At 37.4% G+C, this 22,270-nt stretch overlaps 1 protein-coding gene across 2 annotated transcripts in view; it reads right to left on the reverse strand.

Annotated features, from left to right (window-relative positions):
* Positions 1–8: 8 nt before the first annotated feature.
* KCTD5 (potassium channel tetramerization domain containing 5) overlaps positions 9–22,270 on the reverse strand; it is a 30,085-nt gene continuing 7,823 nt past the window's right edge. Inside the window, exons 4-7 of one of the 2 annotated variants that reach the window (XM_052680489.1) lie at positions 21,103–21,198; positions 17,969–18,085; positions 13,474–13,599; positions 9–6,229 (exon numbers count right to left, since the gene is read on the reverse strand). In XM_052680489.1, the coding sequence (XP_052536449.1) occupies positions 6,200–6,229; positions 13,474–13,599; positions 17,969–18,085; positions 21,103–21,198 (369 nt within the window). In that variant the 3' untranslated portion in view covers positions 9–6,199. The remainder of the gene's footprint in view (positions 6,230–13,473; positions 13,600–17,968; positions 18,086–21,102; positions 21,199–22,270) is intronic. The other variant, XM_052680490.1, reaches the window with a different exon arrangement.

Genomic DNA, 22,270 nt, shown 5'->3' on the forward strand with positions numbered 1-22,270 from the left:
CATCAGACTTTAAAAGGGAAAAACAGATTTATTTCATGCAGTTTACAATAGGCTAGTGTTATGAAAAGGAGGTTAAAAAAATACCCACACACATTTGTAATCGTATCTTTGTTTTAAAAATGATGGCTAACTATACCAACTTCAAATGTCTTGGGAAGCCCTAGCAGATTTTTTATCCAGGGAAACTCCCTGGATTCAATTTTTTGTCCATGTCTGTGCTAAGAGTTCTGGCTAATGCAAAGGCATTAAAACCAAATCAAAACTCAAACTTTGCTGCAGTAAGAACACTTCAGAGATAACGAATTGGCACAAAATAAAGTGTTATTGCTAATCCACTATCCAGGAAATAACATGTTGCAAGTATGGCCACTTGGATATTAACACAAACAGCTGATGCACAACTAACTGTGAGACAGGTGCTTTAAAACCAACAAAACCAACCTTCTGAATTGGGTATGTGGGCCTAGACAGACTGTAGGAAATGGATTCAGGGATTTTTTCACAGCGAGGCTCAGATGAGGCTCAGGACAGAAGCAGGCTGAAATAGTTGCCATTTGGTACTTGTTCAGTTTGGTACTCTTGGTTCAGTTCCAAGCAGATAGGTTGGCAACATTTTTTTTTTGACAGTGTCTTGGCACTTGCTTTTCTCCTAGCAAGAACGCGTGGGCCAACTTCAATTTGAATAATGTTGTGCATGAGCTTTTGTAAAATCTTCAAAAGGAACAAGAATCATGTACACAGATATTTCAACTCTTACATTTCATACGGATTGATTGGGCCTGGACATCTCAGTAGGTGTTAGGTTGGGTCAAACCCTAGGCTCAGCATTCCAAAGCAAGGAGAACTTGCAGAACCTTCTCCTGCCTCAGCCATCCCCAAAGGATCAAAATAACTATCAATAAATTGTTTTAATTATAGTAATTATTTATACACAACATCCTGAAGAGAACCCTGGAAAGAACCCAGAAAGCTCTGTTTGCAGCAGTATTTATTTACTGAGCTTTCCAGAAGTTTATACCTTGGTAGATCTTACAACAGTGAAGGACAGCTAAGTTGCAATGAAATATTCAGCATCAATTTCCTGGCACAGAATCTTCCTCAAAGTCTCTCTGTTGGCAGTTCTGTTCACAACAGCTGTTAGATTTCAACATGGGCAATAATAAAGTGGTGGGCAAATGTGCTGTCATCTCTACTGTACTCCTTACCAAGCTGGATACTGAAATTCCAAACAAGATATGAATGCAATTATATCTGCAATTGGTTATATCTGCAATTTCTATAAATGATTTCAGAGTTTGAGTTAGAAAAACAAACTAGCTGCTTTTTAGAAGTTATTTATGTCTCTAGAACCTCAAATTAGCCCTGGACAGTATTTTAGCCCTTAGGATTTCTGCAGTGAAAATGAAGAGTTCCTTCTTTTACACGAACTGAACAATAAAATAAGACCTATTTAGCCCTTTAAAGCCTCAGTCCACTAAGAAGCCTTTAAAGTCAGCTCCTGATTGTTGTGAGCCAAAAGAAAGAAAATTATATTACACTGAGTCCAGGCAGCTTTCTACATTTTTTTTTAAAACTGAATATTCATCCTATTTTAAGAATCAGTAATCCTACTCACAAACCCAGGTAAAATCCTGAGATTGTCCTTAAAGCTGCAAATAATTGCAGTCTAAAGTATAGTGAAGCAAACAGACAGCTTCCTCAAAATGGCTGTGTTAGGAAAGACACTTCACCAGAGACCCCTGGAAGTTTTAATCCCACTGTCCTGAGATAACAAGTACTGCTAAAGGCAAAGCAAAATCCCGTCTCTGTTTCAAGGACCCCAACTGTAGGGTTGATTGAAGAAGTTAATTTAAAAACTCGACAGAGATTGTTGATGCTGAGAGAGAGATTAAAATAGGAGACCGACACTTTCTTGTTTTACAAAGTGAACAAAATGCCAAGTTTCGTCTCCAGGCTCTCTTTTTTCCCTTGGCCTTAATCCCAAAGAAAAGCCCAGTTCTTAGCAGTTCTCCCAGTACGTCTCAAGGAACATAATCCAGCATACCTGAACAACTGAACAACACACATTATAATACATTTCCTAGATAACTGCATTCACTCACACATTCCTGCATTCTAAGTTCATTTTTATAATACTAATGAAACAGTAATTTGTAAATGGTATGAGTTTGTTACTGCTCAAAAAGAGACCGAAACTTCCAGCAACCTCAACAGATGTTCACGGAATGCAGCGTTCTGTTCTGAGAAATAGTTTTCTGAAAATATCATCATCCCACTCAACAGACCTGCTCCCTGAGCAAGTGCATGTTCTTTTCTTTAATCTGGTAGAATTTATTTCTTTTTCTCCTAAAAAAAGTTCCACTCTCAGAGAAAGAGGAGTCTGAATCAAGTTCTTGTATCTCCAGAAAGATACCAGGAAATAATCTCATTTCTCATCAGTCATAACTGTGCAGAAACTCTGCTGGAAATGGAGCTATGCAACTACTGCCAGAATAAAATCTGAAGAGAAAAAGCTGGGTAGGTATCTTGAGCTCAGTTTCTTCAAGAATATGTTTTACTAATGCTCAGGTGGGAAGATGAAACAGTTCCCAGGAACTGTTATCACGACAAGAAGCCCACTGAATTTGAAAAAACAAAACCAACAACAGTTTCCACATGTTCCAAGTATAATCATGCCGAAGACTGAAAGTTCAGTAGGCGACCAGGCCTGTGACACATTTCTGTGGGATAACAAACTGCAGTTATCCATAATCTTTAGAAATCCCACAGTAAGGAAAATTCCAGGTAAACTTTTGCTAAGAAATCTATTTCACACATGCTGTGGGACCTGCTGAGTCTGCCCGTACTTCTGGACAGTTTTCCATTCACAACTTCGCAGCCTCAGAATGCAGATCACTGCAGATAAACTCTGATTCAATTGCTGCCTGAAGTAATGCAAAAGTGTTTGACATAAAATCAGTCATCTCCGATATTAAAAACCAGCCTGTTTCCTAACTTAAATAAATGAATATAGTAAGTATGGACTTCTTGGTTCTTCAACAAGAAGTCCATCATGCAATGAAAGTCTCTGAGAAACTCCTCTAAAAATCCACTGCGACCTACTGGAGTGGCCTCCTTCTGCATGAGCAACACACAAAACCACTGCCCTGAATATTCATAGAGTGAAAGTGTGGGAAGCTAAACCTTTCACAGAACTTACATTTTCATGAGAGGTTACCTTAACTAACTGTACATTTTGGTATCTCTCCCTCCCTACTTTCTTCCTTCGTCAATCTCTCCATGCTCAAAACCCTAAATCCTACCTTGGAATACTGTTTTAATGTAAAGAGAGAGAAGCTGGAAAAATCCAGAGCTCACCTCAAGCTTTTTTTCATATTAGCTTTTCAAATACAACCCCTCAGCATCAGTTTTACATAATCATGAGCAGTTGGCTTAAGTGAATACTCCCCAAAGGACAGAGAAGAAACAAAGGACGCCGGTTTAAATGAAGTCCGTACGTAACCTCATCCTGCAAGATGTTAAATTATGAAGCAATTGTAAAAACATGATGTAGATTGGACTCTAATGAAAAAAAAAACCGCCCTGTACTTGAAATTACAAGAGTCAAATAAAAACCTTCTTTAGGGATTGATTCTTAATGCCTTGAAAAAGGCGCATGATTGCATTTCCATCTATCTGAAAGCCTCAGATGTTCACAAAAAAAATCAACTACAGCAAGAACAGGAAAGTAGGTAGTTCAGGTGTTCTCAAGCAATAGCACATATAAAATAATTTATAAGGTACCTGCCTTTTTTTCTTTTTTTTTTTCCTTAAAATCTCCATGAGGTATCGGAAACAAAGTGCAAAATGATTAACCACCATTTTCCCCAAATTTGCTACAACAGGGATACAATGTAAACTGGAGAGCAGGTAATCTCAACATAAAAGCATGTTTTAAAACTGAAAAAAATCCAGAGAAAAAACATACTTAGGAAAAAAACCAACCCTTTTCCGTACTCTGAGTTTGTTCGACTGGCTCAGTTTGTTACTTATGCTTTGCTGCTGCCATTCTTGAAGGTCTCACCTTGTGAAATAAAATACTCTGTCTTTTGAGGGTTAAATAAGAGACAATGGAAGTGCAGATTTAGAAGGATTATTACGCAGATATTTTGGGCATTAGAATACGCGTGCGCCAATGCCACAGTGCTCTGTAAAGCTCGTCAAGAAAACCTGGTCAGCTGCAATTCCATGAGCTGGGGAGCTCAGAGAATATGGTGGAGTCATGCTGTTTAAAAACACAGTGACTACTGCAGCGGAGGAAATGCTTTAATATGTAGATAACACAGACAATAGTTAGGCTTATTTTCAGATACACAAGATAATCTGTTACTATTTAGGGGAACCTTGGGTGCTAAATTTAAGCTGATAAAATATGGGTGCCTAAAAAAGTATAAAAGTATAAACATTTTCCCCTACACAATTACATGTTTAGCAAATTCAATTCATTTTGAACATCTTTAAAAAAGACAAACATTGTGTGTATTGTGGAGGGGCCAGCAGCTTTCAGTGCAGACCACGTCCAAGTGGCAAAATGCATTACAAACCCTTTCAAGCATTAGATGCATGAACAAAACGTTTAGCTCACTGTTTAACCAGCTTAGTAGAAATGTTTTTTTGTTTGTTTGTTTTTTTACAAATTCTGCCAAACTTTTATCAATGTATAGTAAGTCTTTTTTGGTTGTTTTTGTTTTCTTTTTTTTCTTTTTTTTCTTTTTTTTTTTTTTAGAAAAAAAGGGTAGGCCTTAGGTGCTTGATAATCAGGCATTCATGTAAAGGATTACCTAGAGTATACGCATAAATCCTGAAGATACTGAGAATTAAAACAAATGTCTTTAGAATTCAAAACAATTTTATAACTTTTTGAAACTTCCTTCCACTGCTTTCAGCTACATGTGTCAATGTAGCTGGGTTTTATACTGTCAATATCATTAAGTGTTTTGAAGACGTGAAAGATTTTTCTCAAAACATAGTGTACTAAAAAGCTCCAGTCTTGTGTATTAGCCTTCCTCCAGGACACAAATCAATCAAGCTGAACCAGATGTTTTCAAAGTGTTCTTTAACTGCATAGTTGCAACAGTACAGAAAGACTGATTATGGTTATCTTGAATGTCTGGTTTTTCAATATTTCAAGAAGTTTCAATTGCACAAGCTCGTGTTCATGCTCAACGTTGATTTCTATCCCAGTCACAGAGACACTGATCAAGGACCAGCCAGCCCAATTTCTATAACCTCCAGCTCTTGAAAAATCTCCACCATAATCCACTGTTACCAATACTTACAGGAATCTTAGAAGTACAAGCACAGATATGAATACTAACATCTCAAAAGAAACAAAATTTTCTGTTGTTCATCTTAAGTGAATTTCGATTCCCCTTCCAAACATCTGTCTAAGACTGGAGCGTGACTTTTACAGGAGGAGACTGTTTTGTCAGAAGGAACATCAAGAATGACTCAGGCGAAGGCCATTTTCTCTGAGTATAGTCTTCCCTTTGGGTACTAACGTACGCTATAAACCCAGTCAATATATACAAACCTTCCTTTAAAGAAAACCTTTGTTGTATAACTTTTTACTTGCTAGTTTCAGTTGATCTCCTAGGCTGTTCTTACCTAATAGAATATGTTGCAGTGCCATAAGGAATGTGCAGTGTGAGACAGTCAGCTGGGGCTGTCACTGATGCTGTCACTGATTCTGAAACAATATAGGCCCAAATATTTGTGTCTGTGGGCTGTAACGTGTGTGTGTGTGTAGCACCAATTGCATTGTCTTTTAAATGTTTATAATTATTAGTAGGAAAATTTCCGCTAACTGATCAACATTGGGTCATCCAGCACCAAGCATTAAGTGCTACATGTCTCAGAGGAAAATATGAGTGCGTGGTTATTTCTTTTCAGATGGCCAGTGTTGGATAGCCCATAAGAGAGTACAACCATGCACTACAACCAAAACTTAAAACACACTCCCACACCATCTATTCCCATTAAGTAATCTTACAATGCATTAAGCCAGTTGACACCAGCTTATAGGCAAAAATGGTTGAACCCAGATCAACAGAAAATTGTCTAAATCAGATTTTTTTCTTTTGCAGCCAAGACTCTTCAATGTGACAACTCACTGCATCTTGGAATAAACAAGAAAAAACTTCACCCTTCAATACTGCCTTCACATCCTGGATCCTCGTTCTTGCAAAATCTGAAAGAGGCAAATAAAAACTCCGTGAATGAAAATCCATGCACTGTCATTCCTAAAGAATGGAGGACAAAGAACAACATAATGACTACTTCAAATAACCGATATCAATTTTTTAAGAAGCTGGTTCAAGGACCTTCCTGAAACCTGTGCTTTAAGATTGGAAAAAAAAAAAAAAAAAAGGAGAGATTAATACATATCATATTTACTGTTAAACATTGTGAAAACACATGTACATCACTACTAGTAACAGAGTCTGATTAATATAGTCAAAGCTTAAGGGTTGGGAGATATAAGAAGTAAACCATTTCAGTCTCACCATTGATCTAAATTTACTTAGTATGGTAAATGAACTCAGATACTTAATTGAAAATTAGGATGTAATCTTAATTTTTTGCCACTGTAGAAAAATGTCCTCAACTCTTGGAAGTTTCAGCTGCAAACTACATCCTCTGAAAACATGAATTAGCAATTCAAAATGTGCAAAATGACACAGTGGGTGAGATGATGCAGACAGCTTTCAAAGACCAAGAATACAAGTTGGCAAGAATCTAATCTTCATTTGAAACAGATGTCCAGACTTGATATTTTGCATGAACTACACGTAACCAATGACATTTCTTCACAGATACTTACTATGCTGTTCAGAAATACAAAGCTCATCAGCTGGACAGACCAGCTATAGGAAAATAAATACTACTTTATGACAGCAATTTTTATATATTTTTACATGAATATTGTTTGCTCCTGCAAGTTCTCACAAGTTAGGTAAGCATCCTAGGCCACAGGAAAACTGCTTCTACAGAGACAGGACACTGCAGTTCTCACACATTCCTTTGTCCATTGATATCTTTTGAATGATCCAAGACAAGGAACTGAGTAGCACTGCAGCTTTTGACCTCATGAGCAGGAATGTACTTCTCACAAATCGCAGCTGTTACTACAGAACTGAGATTCCCATTACCATGAGTAAAATGATTATTTTTTTCCTAAAAGCAGCTGGTTTAGTTAATATTCACTTTAAAAGGTGGTATTAAATACAGGGGCTGAAGTCTAACAGAAAAAAAAATCTATCCTTGAAAACTCTGGGAAATGTTGTATATAACATCTAGCAACACAAGGGTTATGTATCCCATTTGCATTTGACTATCATTTTTTTCCTTCTCTATTTAGATTCTCTTCAGCACCTCCAGTGAAGGAAGGATCCACATTTTAGGACTGACTCCAGGCAACATTTCTCACATTGCTGCTCTAACCTGAGTGGCAAACAGCAGTAACCAGGTCAGCTCTAAGGATGCCTAGTTCCACAGAGGAGCCTCCAAGCAAACACAGAACCAGTCATGACTGAGGTAAAAAAACCTACTAAGTAGAGCTTCAGAAGTACTGAGCACAAATATTTAACAGTGCTCATCTGAAAGTTAAACTATCTCTAATGATACTTCACTTTTTCTTAATTGTTGTGTTTCCTAAGTGCTGGGAATGGCTCTTGATTTCAAACACTGAAAGAAAGCAAAGGCACAGCATTGGGAACAGCATGGCTGTCTTCAATATATAATTTCTTTCTTTGATGATTTGAATTTAATCTCATATTATAACAAATATCACGCCAATAACTCAGTAACACATTCTACCCCAAACAATTCACAGAATTTGACAGCTTTGTGCCTGTTGGGTAAAAGTTGGCAACCACTTATAACACAGCATGCCAATTCCATGCATGGTTTCAGATGAAAAAGTCTAGGTATTTGGTTTCCTTTAAATATTGTGTGAATGTTGACAATTGAACATACCAGCCTCTATCAGGCCCAATATGTCTCTTTCACAGTGACTACAGTCATAGAACTACAGAATTGTTTGAGTTCGAGTTTTAAAAGACCCTAAAACATAATTTAGTCCAACTCCGCAGTCAAGTGGGGTCTTGCCTGCTTTGCACAACTTCATGGGACGTTTTTTTAGCACTAGAGTTCAGAAAGACTCCACCACCCCTCCTTCAGAGACGGTTGAATGTTAACTTCAAAATTAAAAAACAAATCATTTTTGTTTTTCTAAATCCACTTCACCACTTGCTCACTGAAATCTCTACGGTGTCCCACTTTGCGGTTACAAAATTCTGTTCCATTTCAAAGTCAGACATTATTTCATTAGGAAAACAGATGACAATGCAGGATCTTCAATACATTTCCATACAGAAAGATGTTTCTGATGGGCTCTGATACATTCTGATGCAAACACAGCCTATTTCAGGAGGAATAATTTACTGTGTGTACTAAACAAAATGCATTTCACGTTGAATTGTAGAAAAGATACAAATGTGTTCTGCAAGGAAGAGACAGGCCTTGAAGCCAAAAACAAACAAACAAACAAAAAGCTTACTGGAAGCTGTGGAAATATATCAGGAGTTAATTGGATATATGCTTAATACTTAATCTCTTTCCTTTAGTACTCGCAGTCGATTGTAGCTAAGAACAATGTATTGGAACAGAAGCCCCCGTGGTGGATAATACTCTGATGCAGCAATTCTAGCCAATGAGGCCAAAAACACTGCTGAAACAAGCACCTGTGCAGTTAGAAAACATTACTGCATCTATTCATTTTGTGAACGTTTCCCATCTAAAGTACAACATTTGTGTTTATTCTTTCCTTAAAAAATACTCTGACGTTTATTTAATAGAGATAGAACTACTTTCTGTAACTTCAAGAACACATACAGTGAGATTAAAGCTACCCCAGATCTGGCTGTTCAACTTGGCACACCTTGTTGAGACAGTAAATCCAACATAAAGTAGAAAATTCCATCAGATCAGAAAATATTTTAATATGCTTTGCTTTATGCTTTTCTGGTAACCCCTACTTTTACTAAAGAGAAAGTGATTTCTGATTGCAGGCTCTCAAGAGAGAGGTGCTCCATCCACCTCTGTGTAGCAGCTGGGTGAAGGAGGATCTTCTATAGTCACGGCACAGTGATTTTGTCCAAAGAAGGAAAGAAATCTGAATTGAATTTGAATTTCAATTATCAAGAATGATACCAAAATTGGGCTTACTTACTAATTGCTCAAAGGATGACTGACTCTGTTCTGCAATCTGAATTTCCTCCTTTTTTTCTGAAAATAAGATGTTAATGAGATGGTGGCTATCTGGGCAATAATGCTGAGAGAAGACACCTCAACCACAGCAGAGGCAACTAACATTTGAAAATGGTTGTGGCAGATCTTCTAACTTCTGGTAGCTAGGACTGAGGGGTATATCTAGAGCAGAAAGTTTGCATGCAAGAACATGATCTAAACATGCAAGAACATGAGCTAAACAGAGACTTGCATTGTTAATGCTCCTTGGTCCTTACTCATCAAATCTGATGTGTTCACAATTTTCCTGCTTTTCATGCTTCTATTCTGTTTTTCCTCCAGGTACTCTCAGGAATGCTGAATAAACTCAGTTTCTAAGGGCCTGAGTGTGACAGCTTCTGAGATAACTCGAATGCAAGACCTATTTCCTCCCACTCAGAATAGATCTGCTGCAGATGTAATAGCATCTTAGGAGACTTTCTGTCTCCTGGGTAGCTTAAGAATCCAGCATTCAATTCCATCAGAGGACCAATTTACTTTTTTTCAACAAAGCTTCAGATTTGATCCATTCCTTGCAGCCATTTTGTAAAAATAGGATCTTTTGCCAAGCCCACCTCAGCAGCAGTCTTGATTCAAAAACCTTTAGTTTCAAAATTACCAGATATTTTGGCTATGCTGTACGTCAGTTAAGTTTATACATGTAATGCCAGATCAGGTGTTCACTGAAAATTTAGTCTGCTAGTCTGTATCAGATGCCCCTACACATAAAAAGTAATTAACAGAAAAGATGTCAAAACCAATTTTGTTCCTAGAGCATTGTCCCATACAATCTATATGAAGCACTTTTTCTCTTAGCGTACCTTTAAAGGATATCATCATACTACAGCTGATAACAGCCACATTCATTATTTTGTCAAAGAGCCAACATACAGAACAGGTATTCTGCTTCTGCTAACCATGCCACAGCTATAATCACACACAAATACACCACTAGGACCAGCCAAAGGATAGCACTACTGGGGACAGGAATCGGTGGGGCAGAAAAGCATCTGGGTAAAATCCTACGGCAGCCAGTGCTCACCATGACATTTATATTTAATCTGAGTCATTCATATCGTAATCCGTTTCTTCATCTTCACTCTGAGTGGCATGCAGCATGCAGCAAGTATAGAGAAAGGAAAGGAAAAGAAAAGATTGCAAGTGAGTCAGAGCTGCAACAAAGTACAGTCCACTTAGACTTGAAGCATTGGAGAATGGCACTAATTTACTTTTATTTGGGACCCCCACTCTTCATAAGGAAGCATGACAGCAGACAATTTCAAGCAGGAACACTACGGATTTCATGAAAATGTCCTCTCCCAAATGTCCAGAATGTCTGCAGACAGAAGTCAACAGCGCCAACAGTATAATAACAGGGACCTTAAGTGCACAGAAAATTTAAATAACCTGAAGATGGTACCTTAGCTTCTCCACAGATGGGGAGGGATAGCACTTGAAAATCAAATTTTGGATGTAGATGGTATCAAGAGGCTTTAGTCATTACAGGTAAATAAACTGAAAGAGCAAAGTGCTTGTGGGAACACAGCCTATCTTACAGTAATGTCAAAGCTACTTGTAAAGACACTGAAACAATTAAGTCAATGCTCCAAAAGGAGTTAAATTCCCCCTCTCAGCCACAGTAGAAGGCTGCAAAAAAGTCAACTACTGACAAGAACTAAGAAAAGCAGGTGCTTAAATACACCCCCAGACTGGCATCTTGCTACCTGTTACACAGTTTTGTTGGTCATTTTTGTTTTTTACTGCAATTTGACCAGCCATTTCTTCCTTAAAAACACCAATGGCAAAATCATGCTAAAATTACTACTCAGTGGAAAATATACACTACAGGACTGATCATTTTTGTACTTATTAACCGCTAATGCTTCACAGCACAGCACATTTTCAATTATCTTTCTGTACATTACATCAACAAAACAATGTTTTATGCTCTGTACAAGCTAGAGGTTCATCAACATGTAGTGAAGTGAAGTATGGTTTGAGAGGCAGTAAAGTTTGCATAGATCACTCATAGTGAGAGTGGTGGAATCACACATTTCAAGATTTTAATTGCTAATATTTCTCTCTTCCAACCTATCTATGCAAGCTGTTTTCCATCAAACATCTCTAAGAAGGAATGAGGTGACACTTGATTACACAGAGTATCAGAAAATGCTTCTTCTATTTTGAAAGTTCACTCCTGTTAATTAAAATTGAAGTGCCTGTCACAAAACATTTCTTTTTTTTTTTTTTTTTTTTTTGCTTTCTCTAACCCAGTGTGTTGTAGAAGTAATAGTGAGGAAGACTTTCTCATAGTTTCTAAAAGTCAGCCTCAGGATGTGATCACCTCACTCCATATATATCACTGGATGCCCTCATTTCAATCAGATGAACTTCCTGAGGACCAACTCAAATGCTACTGAACAAACCACAGACTGGAAGTTTAAAGCTGGCTAAGCAGGGAACTGCTGAGACAACAGCTCCCAAGGTTCGGTCCAAATTTCTCAACAGCACAGTTAGAAACCTCCCAGCCAAAAAGGAATTCTGCCCCTCACACCCTGACCAAACATCCACCTATAAGATATATAGCATAAAAATAAATAAAAAGGATTATTCAAATATTGCCATTTATTGCAAGCAACACCTCAACTCTTCCAGGACAAAAGGAGTGAATGTTTATATCTTCAAATAAAAACGAGCAATAATTCTCATACCATGTCCCGGTCGAGTTATGCTCTGTTCTCATCTCTGAAATGATAACCAAGAAGTATTTAAAAAGAGAAGTCTAAGATTTAGCATCTCTCAGAGCTACTAATTGTACAGCAGTTGAACCATGCCCTGAACAAGTTTATCTATTCGGGTTTTGACAGTTCAGTTTGACAGTTTCAGTTTGTATATTTTCTACTATGTGAAGGATGCAATGTAACTCTGGCAACTTCTGAAGTTCCCTGAGTATGTACCACAAATTCTTATGAAGATGTACATCAGGCTCAAGAATTCCACTTTTCATTCCAGGCACATATCCCAGCCTAAACTATTGCCACACTCCTCTTTTCTGACTCTTTAAGTTTTCCTGAAGCATTCTGACAAAAGCAGAACTTGATTATGTTAATCCCTTAGAACTCTCTGGAAATTTTATCTCAACAGAGACGAAAAAGCAGAAATCAGTAATTTCACTAAATAAATATAAATAAAGCTTGGAGTACTTTTAAAATGTAATTTACAAAAATGTCTCCATATATATAACGGCAAAACGAAGTTACACAACACAGAAAGTAGAGAGGTTCAGCCTATTTGGGGCCACAACGCCAAAGATCCGGATTGCTTTTCAGTATTATTTCGAGATTTATTTACCTTAAAGATGATTCTTGAAAAAGCAATCAGTGATGTTTTATCATCTCCCATTTAAAAACACCACATGAAAAGCTTTTAAGCCAGCGACAGAAGTACTCAGTTTATCTATAGTCACTTCTCTTACAAAGCAACTCCACCATGATAAGAACATCTAATATGCACAGAATAACATGTGTCCACACAACTCATTGCCTTTTTACTACACAGTTGCCTGTTTACATTTTTCCTTTGTACAAACACTGAAAGACAACAGATGAAAATGCCTGGATATTGTGCCCACCCTTTTATAAAACTGGTTATAGAGAGGAAGGAGAGCTGGAGGGAAATATGTAAATAATAAGCTACCAAGCATCTTCATTTTTTAATGTATTGCACCATTTCTCAGAGATGCCATATTAAAATTCCCATTCTTGATAGTAAGATTTCTTCAGTTGAACTCAAGCAAGAACATTTTTCAACTGAGTTATTGAAAGAATAAGGAATTATTCAAATGCAAAAGAAAATAAAATGCAGATTCTCAACTGTAAACAGTAAACATCTGTCAGTTCTCAACAAACAGGACAGGCATCAGGAACAGTACAGATAATCCATTCATAGAAGCTATCTGGTGTAACAGATACTGCTGACTCTGCCATTTACACTCTCCTGTACAATGAACAAGAATCACTACTTCCTTGAAGGAGGGGAACAAAAAGGCAAGTAAAGAACTGTCCAGAAGAAAGGGATGCCTTGCATTACTTGCAAAGCCTATGCTGTGCTGACACTACCTCTTTTCTCCAACACATAGTAACTTACCTTTGCTTTTTCACTGGGTTCACTGGTTGTGCCATAGGGAGTGTTATGCAATTCCTTTGAGACAACACACAGAAATTCAGCCTGATCTTCATTGCCATAGTTATAGGAAGAACCGATACTGACCAGCTGAAAGATGAAAGAAAGAAAAAATCACCTGCATTTCTATGTAAAACAAATCCCACAACTTCGCACTCCTCACTCTTCACACTGATGGCTGTGCCTGAAGCATAAGTCTCCATTTCAATGCAAATACATTTTGATGTTGACAAATACACTGACACTCTGATGGTAAGATAAACATAGCTTTTCTTTTTGAACATTTACAGAATTAATGGCGTACAATTATGATTTTATTGTCAAACAAAAGGCTACAGAGTTAGGCCAGAGGAAAAGCAGCCTGTTCCCTGTTTCTGTTATTTAATGGAAACATTCCCATCCTCCAAAGTTAATTTTTACAAATTTGTATGTTGTGTCTTAACGCAGCACAATTTAGCACATAAATGGCTGCATGCAGGAAGCACTTTAGCCAGGAAGGATAACTGCCACTTCACTAAGGATAACAGCACTTCTACTAAAACATCTTCTGAGCGGACAGCATTAAAATTTGTCCTTGATTGGAAAACAGCAAGATACAGCATGTTGGGATGCTACGATCAACATCTGAAATATGTGTGTACTGCTGCAAGGAAGTACATTCTAGGAAGGACTATAGGTGGAAGCAGTGTATAATGAAATGATTTATAAGCTTCTACAAGTCTTGATATTAAACGTTAAATTACAATTTACTGAGAACGAAGGATATGCTAAACATCAATATTACCTCATATACAACATATTTATCAAATGGCATAAGTTTCATACACCTTATCTTACCTTACACACAGTACACCTGCCTAATGCTAGAAGCTTTACACAGCCTGCCTTTCCCAGCCAGAATAAATTCTGATGAAGCTGGTTCATTTTTAAAAAAAGATTTATTTCAAAGCCACGACAAGGTAATGTATGGTGCTATAATTACTGACACAGATCAAGCACCTAAAAATCAAACTGTTTCAGAAACACTATATCTAAATGCCATTACCAAAACTATATTGCATCTAACTGCCAAACCACTACAGACATGTAATAAGGCTGCCCTATCCCTCAGACTCTATTATATCATTAAATCATCCTGGTAATAGCTCCACAAAAAGGTTTGACTTGTTTTTCTTAAATGAACAACATTTGAAAAACTGTGGTTATTTGTCTAAAAACAAATATCTCCATCAGTCTGGCAGAGCACCAGAGAGTAAGACTTTTTAGAGTAGGGAAGATGAAACCAAGGTGAAACCTTGGTCCAGAATCTGTGCTTAAGACATGAGTCCCCTAACAAAAGTGAAAGACAGACCACGGTTAAAAGCAGCTTCCATCTGAGGAGAAATTTTAAGGAGAGGGAGGAGATAGATATTCGGATGTTCCAGCGCTCTGGTAAGACAGCCAAGCAAGAGCATCCACAGATTGACAAAGCCAGAGTCCATAAAAGCATCAGACTGCATCTCTGCAGAATGAAACAACTGGCCAGGCCTAGGCAATAATAGAGTTTTTGGACCCTGATGGTATTACAGCATGCCTAATATCAGGTGTACATCCCTCTCTACCAGGCTTGGCTTCTACTCCTTCTGTGTTGCGCTAAGAGCTACAGCAAGGCTGTCTTCAAGGCCTCTCTTTTAAAGGAGGGGAAAGGAAGGAGAACTGAAAGCCACTCTCCTTCCCATTTGAAGCAGAACTGCAGGCAAGTTGAACTGCCACATAATCAGAGTGTGCACAAGACTCAGAAACACGTTGGTATCTGATAGCCTCATAGCAGTCTGGCCATCAGTATTGTAAAAGATTTGAACGGTACAGAATTGGCAGTCAAAATTCAATACTCTCAAACTAAACTTACTTTACCTACACTGGGTGTTATCAGCAGAAGTCCTTCCTCTCCTTCTGTCCCGACTCCTATGATTACTTCTGACAATACACATGTGGTCAGTAATGAACACAGGCTGATCAAAAAATAGTGCGATCAAGACACTTTTTCACAAAAGCATTTAATGAAGTTAGAAACTCTAAGCCTCTTTAGTAGCACCAATACACCCTCATTAGAATCCAAGGGCACCATTTACCTGGAGAGGTTAAGTCACACTTTTCTGTCTGCACCAGATTATATTTTTGCGAGATAGAATCATAAAATCCCTAAAGTTGCCTTGTTGCCCCAAATGGACTAAGCAAGTACACTGAAAAGCTGGAAAGATAACTCGGACCTTCTTCATAAATACAATTTGTTGATCCTTGTTCTTATCAGCAAAAAAAATCACGTACACATCTTTAGGAAAAAAAAAAGCTGTTGAGTTGGCTCTAAGCCTGCTGAAGTGGTACAGAGTTTGGTCTACGCATTATGTATCAATTAAGAACTATATAATACAAATAAGACAACTACCTCAGTTATTCTTGAATCTTAAACAGTACATTCAACTCACTTGCAGATCAGAACACATTCAAAAAGCTGGGTACATGTTTAAATAAAGCCATAAACAATTAACTTGTTATGAAGAGAAATGAATAATATTTAAGTATATGATTTCATCAGCATGTAGTCAATTTTTCTTTAAGCAAAATGGCAAGAACTTGATATTAGATAAGCTACGACAACAGCTGAAATGATCCTATCAGAAGAAAAAATTACTACTTTACTCATTGACACACAACAGTAATAAACGATCTCTCTGACAGACACGATAAAAGATGCAAACATCACCCAAACCCTCAATCCTGATTCAACTAGGCTGACAGTTCCTCAGTTGATAGCTACTTAAATTCCCACTAATGCTTCATAATTCAAATTAGATGACCTTTTACACATCAGTGTCTTTAGGGGATGTGGCAGACTGACTGCTCATTAGCTGGTTGGACAATATTGAAGCTGTTCACTGCAATAGGTATAGATGATATTTTGCCATTATTAAATAGCCAGTGCATGTCAAGACAAAGTTTGTTTTGCGGTATTAAAGACAAGTGCTTCAAAACTCCAGTGTGCTACACTCCTACAAGCAGTTCTTTATGTCTTCAACTAATCCTTTTTTTTTTCCTTTGAGCTCTCCACGACATGAACATATCAATAATGTCATGGTGCCATACTCCACGCATCTTTAGCATCCTATTTCCTACTCATTTCTGGAAAGCCTACAAACCTAGTGCATTAATTCCACGTTCCAAAAGTTACCTGTGCAACTCTAAGAAATAGATATTGCTCAGTACCTTAAAAGTAGATTCCTGAATATACCCAGGCAGCAGTCCAGGTTTGAAATCAAGGATTGCAAGGCCAAGTGACCATGTAATAGGCAAGATTCTGCTCATAACTCACTTCACTGTCATAGTATTTTATGATGTTATACTAGACTATAGTTTTAGACTGACTAACATATATATTATATATCAAGGAACAGAAAAAGTACTCCAAGTGTTTCACTGATGAAAAATTCTGCAGAATGCCAGGTCCTCAGATCAGTTCACATAAGACTCTGAAACAAAGTGCAGCTATGTAGAGAGCTGGGATCTGCCTCCTGTGCTACTGGCTAGCAAAACAAATCCCTCCCAAACTCTGGAACACTGGGAAGTAGCACAGAGATTAAAAAAGCAGTGACTCGAGAATAAGGGGAGCGGGAAGGATGAGACAGCCCAGAAAGTACATGAGACACTGTCACTATTCATTAGCTTCTCAAAAAGCTTTCCTTAGGGGAAAAAAAAAAGGAAGAAAAAAAAGAAAAAAAAAAACAAACCAAAGAGATCCCAAGATATTCCTTCTTCCCAACACAAGCTTTAAAACAAACTGCTGGTTATGTTTGTCTCTCCATGTTAATTATTTCTGAATAAACATGTTATTTATTGTTCCAGATTGAATATATTTTATCCACCTAATAACCAGTCACATTTGGAGTTACCACAAACAGAGGACTTGGAACTCAAAAGGTAACTCGTTATTATGCAGATGAAATATAGTTGGCTTGGAAGAATGATTAACACAGAAAAGTATGTCCCTGTCTGAAATCAGCAAATTCAAAGCTGTTACTTACAAGGCTCCCAATATTCGAATTGCATGACTTTTACCTAACAAGTACAGGTCAAAAGCAGTTAACTTTGGAGGAAGATTTGAGGGAAAAAAATTACCTATTGAGAAGATAAGAATTCTTAAGAAAAACCTTCATTTAACTCAAGTCTGAATAAACATTTCTTTGTTTAAAACAAAACAAACAAACAAAAAAAAAACACCAAAAAACAAACAAACAAAAAAACCCAATATGAACATTGATAAAGTGCAATGAAAGACTGTGAATATAAATAAAAGCCAGTCACAAACACATACAAACTGCTATGTGTTGTACACCCAGGAATAAAGTGGAATTATTTGAAAGCAGCAGAAACGCGAGGAGGCCAAGCATATCAGTGTGAGGGCAAAAGGAACAGCGTGACACACCTCACTGCAGCATTTCTGGAAGCATCTCTCTTCCCCTTTCACTTCCCGTGACACTATCAGCAGATACTCTGACTGCTGGGCCCGGCCACAGCCATACTGGGAACCTATACTGACAAGCTGAAATAACCAATCAGAGCAAAACACAAAAAGAAACCTTTGTAAAGCTGCAGCACATACCATTATCCAAATCATACAAATAACAGATGAACTCAAATGTGTAGGCAATATTTACTTGTTCCTAGAACAGGCCACAGTTTTAGTTTTAACTTACTAAAAAGTAATGGAAGCGGTCGCAAAACCATCTGTAATTTCATGGGAATTTAAAAGAGTTACTGATCAAAAACCAGAAAACTCCTCGTATCATTGTGGTGTAACCAACTGTACCAAAAAAACAAAGCAAAGTTTGGTGTACTATGAAAATGAGAGCATTATTTTCCTGCCATTCATTCCAAATGCAGAAAGTAACATGGATGTCATACTGGAAGGTCCTATGTAAAGTGATATCCAGCCTGGGAATGAAAGGGCTTCATCTTGTTAGGAGCTGTTAAACGAAATACAGCTAAGGAAACATATAAAGTCAACTAGAGAGGGGAAAAAAAAGCTGAGCATTTCAAATGGCTTCAGAAGAGTTGATTTACAGAACACCAAATCAAAGAACTGTTGTGTAAAAAATTGTCTTGTTCTCATTAAAGTCAATACTGTGAACTGCCCTTGCAGCTTTCAAATGTCTGAAAATTCACAGGTTTGTAACAACCTCAGCAGAATTTCACAATTCATTACAAAAAACATCTTAATACGTGGCAATTCCTAACCCATTTAATTCAAAGTGAGGAAAAGGGCACTTGAGGAAGATGATAGCTCTCAATTGAGGTGAGGAACTAGCCACTAACTGCCCATTCACAGTAAGCAGAAGATCACCACTGATGAGAACATTCATGACCATTAATCTATTTTTATCCTCTTCTGCTCTGTCAATACCTTTGAAGGCAGCAGATAAACGCTGTCTTTTTCATACAGTGAACCTATTGAGGATGGTGTTATGGTGACAGACTCGGGCTACATTAAATATTAAAATGTACATGACTGACATGCTGCTGCTGCCTAGAGCCTTTGTAAGCAGCAGTTCTGTACGGCCCAAAGTCTCTCATTATGCAGTAAAGCCAAAGTGTTTGTTTTCCGATTGCCTGAAGATGTAATGATGGAAGCTAAAAATAATCTACAGACTAACACATTAAAAACCACTGAAGTGGGGCAGCACAATTATTAGGGGCTGTTTTTGGAATTCAGCTGATATGTAATTGCAGATTTCTAGCACTGCTCATTTATGTTCTTTGAAAAGTGCATCAGTGCATCCTCATAAGTGCACCAAAAGTTTAACACTTTCCACTCCTATTTAGTTATCACATCCAATTGTATTTTAAGAGGATTTTTTTAAACATTTATCAGTCTCAACCACTAAAACACATTACATTGTGTGCAGAACACAAGGACTCTCAACCCTCAGGCATTTTTCCTTTGAGAAAGCTGATGATCTCTATTCCACCAATGATACCTATGGAGTGCTGCAGGTGCCATCCCAAAGAGTGTTTCCGAAGGAAGCTGAGCAATGGATATTTATTTAGAAAAAAAATACAGAAATGTTACAGTGTGTTCAAATCTTAATCATATAACTGCTTGGACTATACAAAGCATTGCAATTATGTTCTAAGTGAAAGATGCCCACTAAAAGCAGGTCTGCAATAGAACCAAAGGAGAGAATGGCATGGTCTGAAGTAAGGAGAAAATGAATAGCAAGGGACTACAGCTACTGTGGCTGTTTGCCTCAAGCCTGAGAGAGAGCAATGTGGGGGGAAGCAAAGTAGGAAGAAAGCTGGATGAAACAAGGATGTAACGTTCAAGAAAACCACTAGAAATTTCTCAAAATGCAAATTCTAGAAGAAATTACAATAGCTCTTTCTGCAGCTGCACTGCCAAAACAATAACATTTCAAAATACAATATTCCCAAAGAACATAGGATTTTAAGACAGCTAAAAGATACAGCAGCAATTAATCTGTTATAAGAATATCTATTTTTTTAGTGAAAGAGTTTCCTGTGACAAAGAAGAATGTCTAAAAAACATTATCGATGCACTGGACAAAAACTATGGATTTAGTAAGAGCTTTTTTCACTGATTTAATACTGAGTTTCTGGCATGCCAAATGGATCTTCCAATACTTGAGCTGGAGATCTGAAGAAGAAGCTTTCTCTGTGCTGGTTTGGTTTATTTGATAATGGCTTTGTCTGTGACATAAGAGACTTGCACATTTTACAGAATACAAACAAAACATTCTTTTTATAGGTTTGTGCACTGCAGTCTTAAAATGATCTTTTGTTATATTATTCAGGGGAGACTGCATGGGATAAAAAGTTTGTTTATTCCTATCTCTCCTACAGTTGGCACCAGACATTGAAAAACATGGTGACTGAGCACCTGTGCATTACACCAGTCACTGTTCCAGCACAGTCTAGATATTCTGGTAGTTTAGGAATGTGAACACTGAAGAGACCATCTACTCAGTGTATTCACAGATATTATCAAAAGTAACAGAAAAATCTTTTCATTTTACATTGTATTCTTCAGTGTACACACAATATTACCTTTATGCAAAGCAAAGGAAGAAAACAAGTAGCTCCCACCTATCCAGCCTCACAGCTGCAGAGATTTGAGTTGTTTATCAGCCCTTTATCTGAAGAATCACTGTTTGGATCTAACAAACATTTATCCCCCACACCCATCTCTTCTACCAAGAACTCTTTATATCTGATCTACCATTTCTAGAAACTTTTTAATTCTTTTTTCGCTTTATTCACCATCCAAACGTTGCTGTGCAGACCCCAAAGAGTTACATTTCAAACATGATGTACATGTTTTTATTGAAAGTCAGATCCATTTCACCGTTGGAGAGCATTTCTGTTCTCTGACAAATAAGAATACAAACACAAAACTTCAATTTAACTGGGCATCTTTATATCAATCCAATTCCTGATAACGAGTGCACTTAAAAAGATGCATATAACTGACTTTCTACTTCTCTGACACATAACTACATTTTCAGAAGACTCTGTAATTACATCCTATATATTTTTTGTTACCTGTTCAAATTTCCAACCGTCGGACATTGTGGAGACCATTTGAGTGAGTTCCTCTTCCTGGCACTGCAGCACCCTGTACACGTGTTTGACTGGCACCTTTAGAAAGAAATATCAGATGCTCAATACAGCATGGAATTCACTGTCTTCGTGAATTTTCTCCCTTATTCTTTATATTTAGAAAGCAACAGTTTTGTTGAACTCTCATCTGTTCAGGATCACCTTGTAGCACATTTGGTGCTTCATGAATGCTTCAGGGACAGACAGTGCTCCATACCAGTTGTAATAGACCATAAATAGTTGAACTTCCTCCACTGTTCCATGCGTAGCAAACCATATTATTTAAAATCAAGGCTGACATCCTGCTTACAAGGAATGTCTCATGTCTCATGCTCAAAAACATTTCTACTTCCCTGGCAAACTTTACCCTACAGAACGATGAATAACTGGGACCACATCAGGTGAAACCATGTGGGAAATACTGGGAGATAAACTCAGGTATCTCATGGCCCAGCTTCAATAGAAGTTGGGCAATAATAAGTTTGCAATGTCTCCATGAAGACATCACTAAGGAAGGACAGAAAAGACTGTGAAAGAACAGTCAGAAACTTGAATATTTTCTTTACCCAATCATTTCAATGTCACATTCACTTTTATGAAGAAACTGATTTGGCAAGATCTTTACGAGTACAGAACACCACAAACACAGAAGATAACTTTACTACAAAAGATTAAGTTGAGAGCTAAATAACATCTGTATGTATGCTGCATAAGCATGCAGCTACAGCATATTTAGACCATCCCACCATAGTCAAAGTATGTAAATATATATGAAAAAATTGAGATTTTTTTTGGAAATAACTATTTCCAAACGTATTATGATAATGAAATTCTACCACTACCAGACATTTTTTGAACAACTGGATGTTTTTTATTTTTTTAACAAACATCAAAAATTTTTTTAACAAAAATCAGAACCCTTTGGCTGTTGTAAATATACTGGTAGCTACTGAAGACTTAGAATATTATTCTTTGGGTACTAACGGCTCCAGTTTGGCCAATGAGGGGGGCAGGCACCCAGTACGTTACTGGGAAAATGAACAGTTAAGGGAAAAAAAAAGAAACAGAACCACCCCATACTTGATACAGAACAAATAATGAAAAGCACACT

Source organism: Tympanuchus pallidicinctus, unplaced genomic scaffold (assembly GCF_026119805.1).
Source record: "Tympanuchus pallidicinctus isolate F22 unplaced genomic scaffold, pur_lepc_1.0 scaffold18, whole genome shotgun sequence".
NCBI lineage: Eukaryota > Metazoa > Chordata > Aves > Galliformes > Phasianidae > Tympanuchus > Tympanuchus pallidicinctus.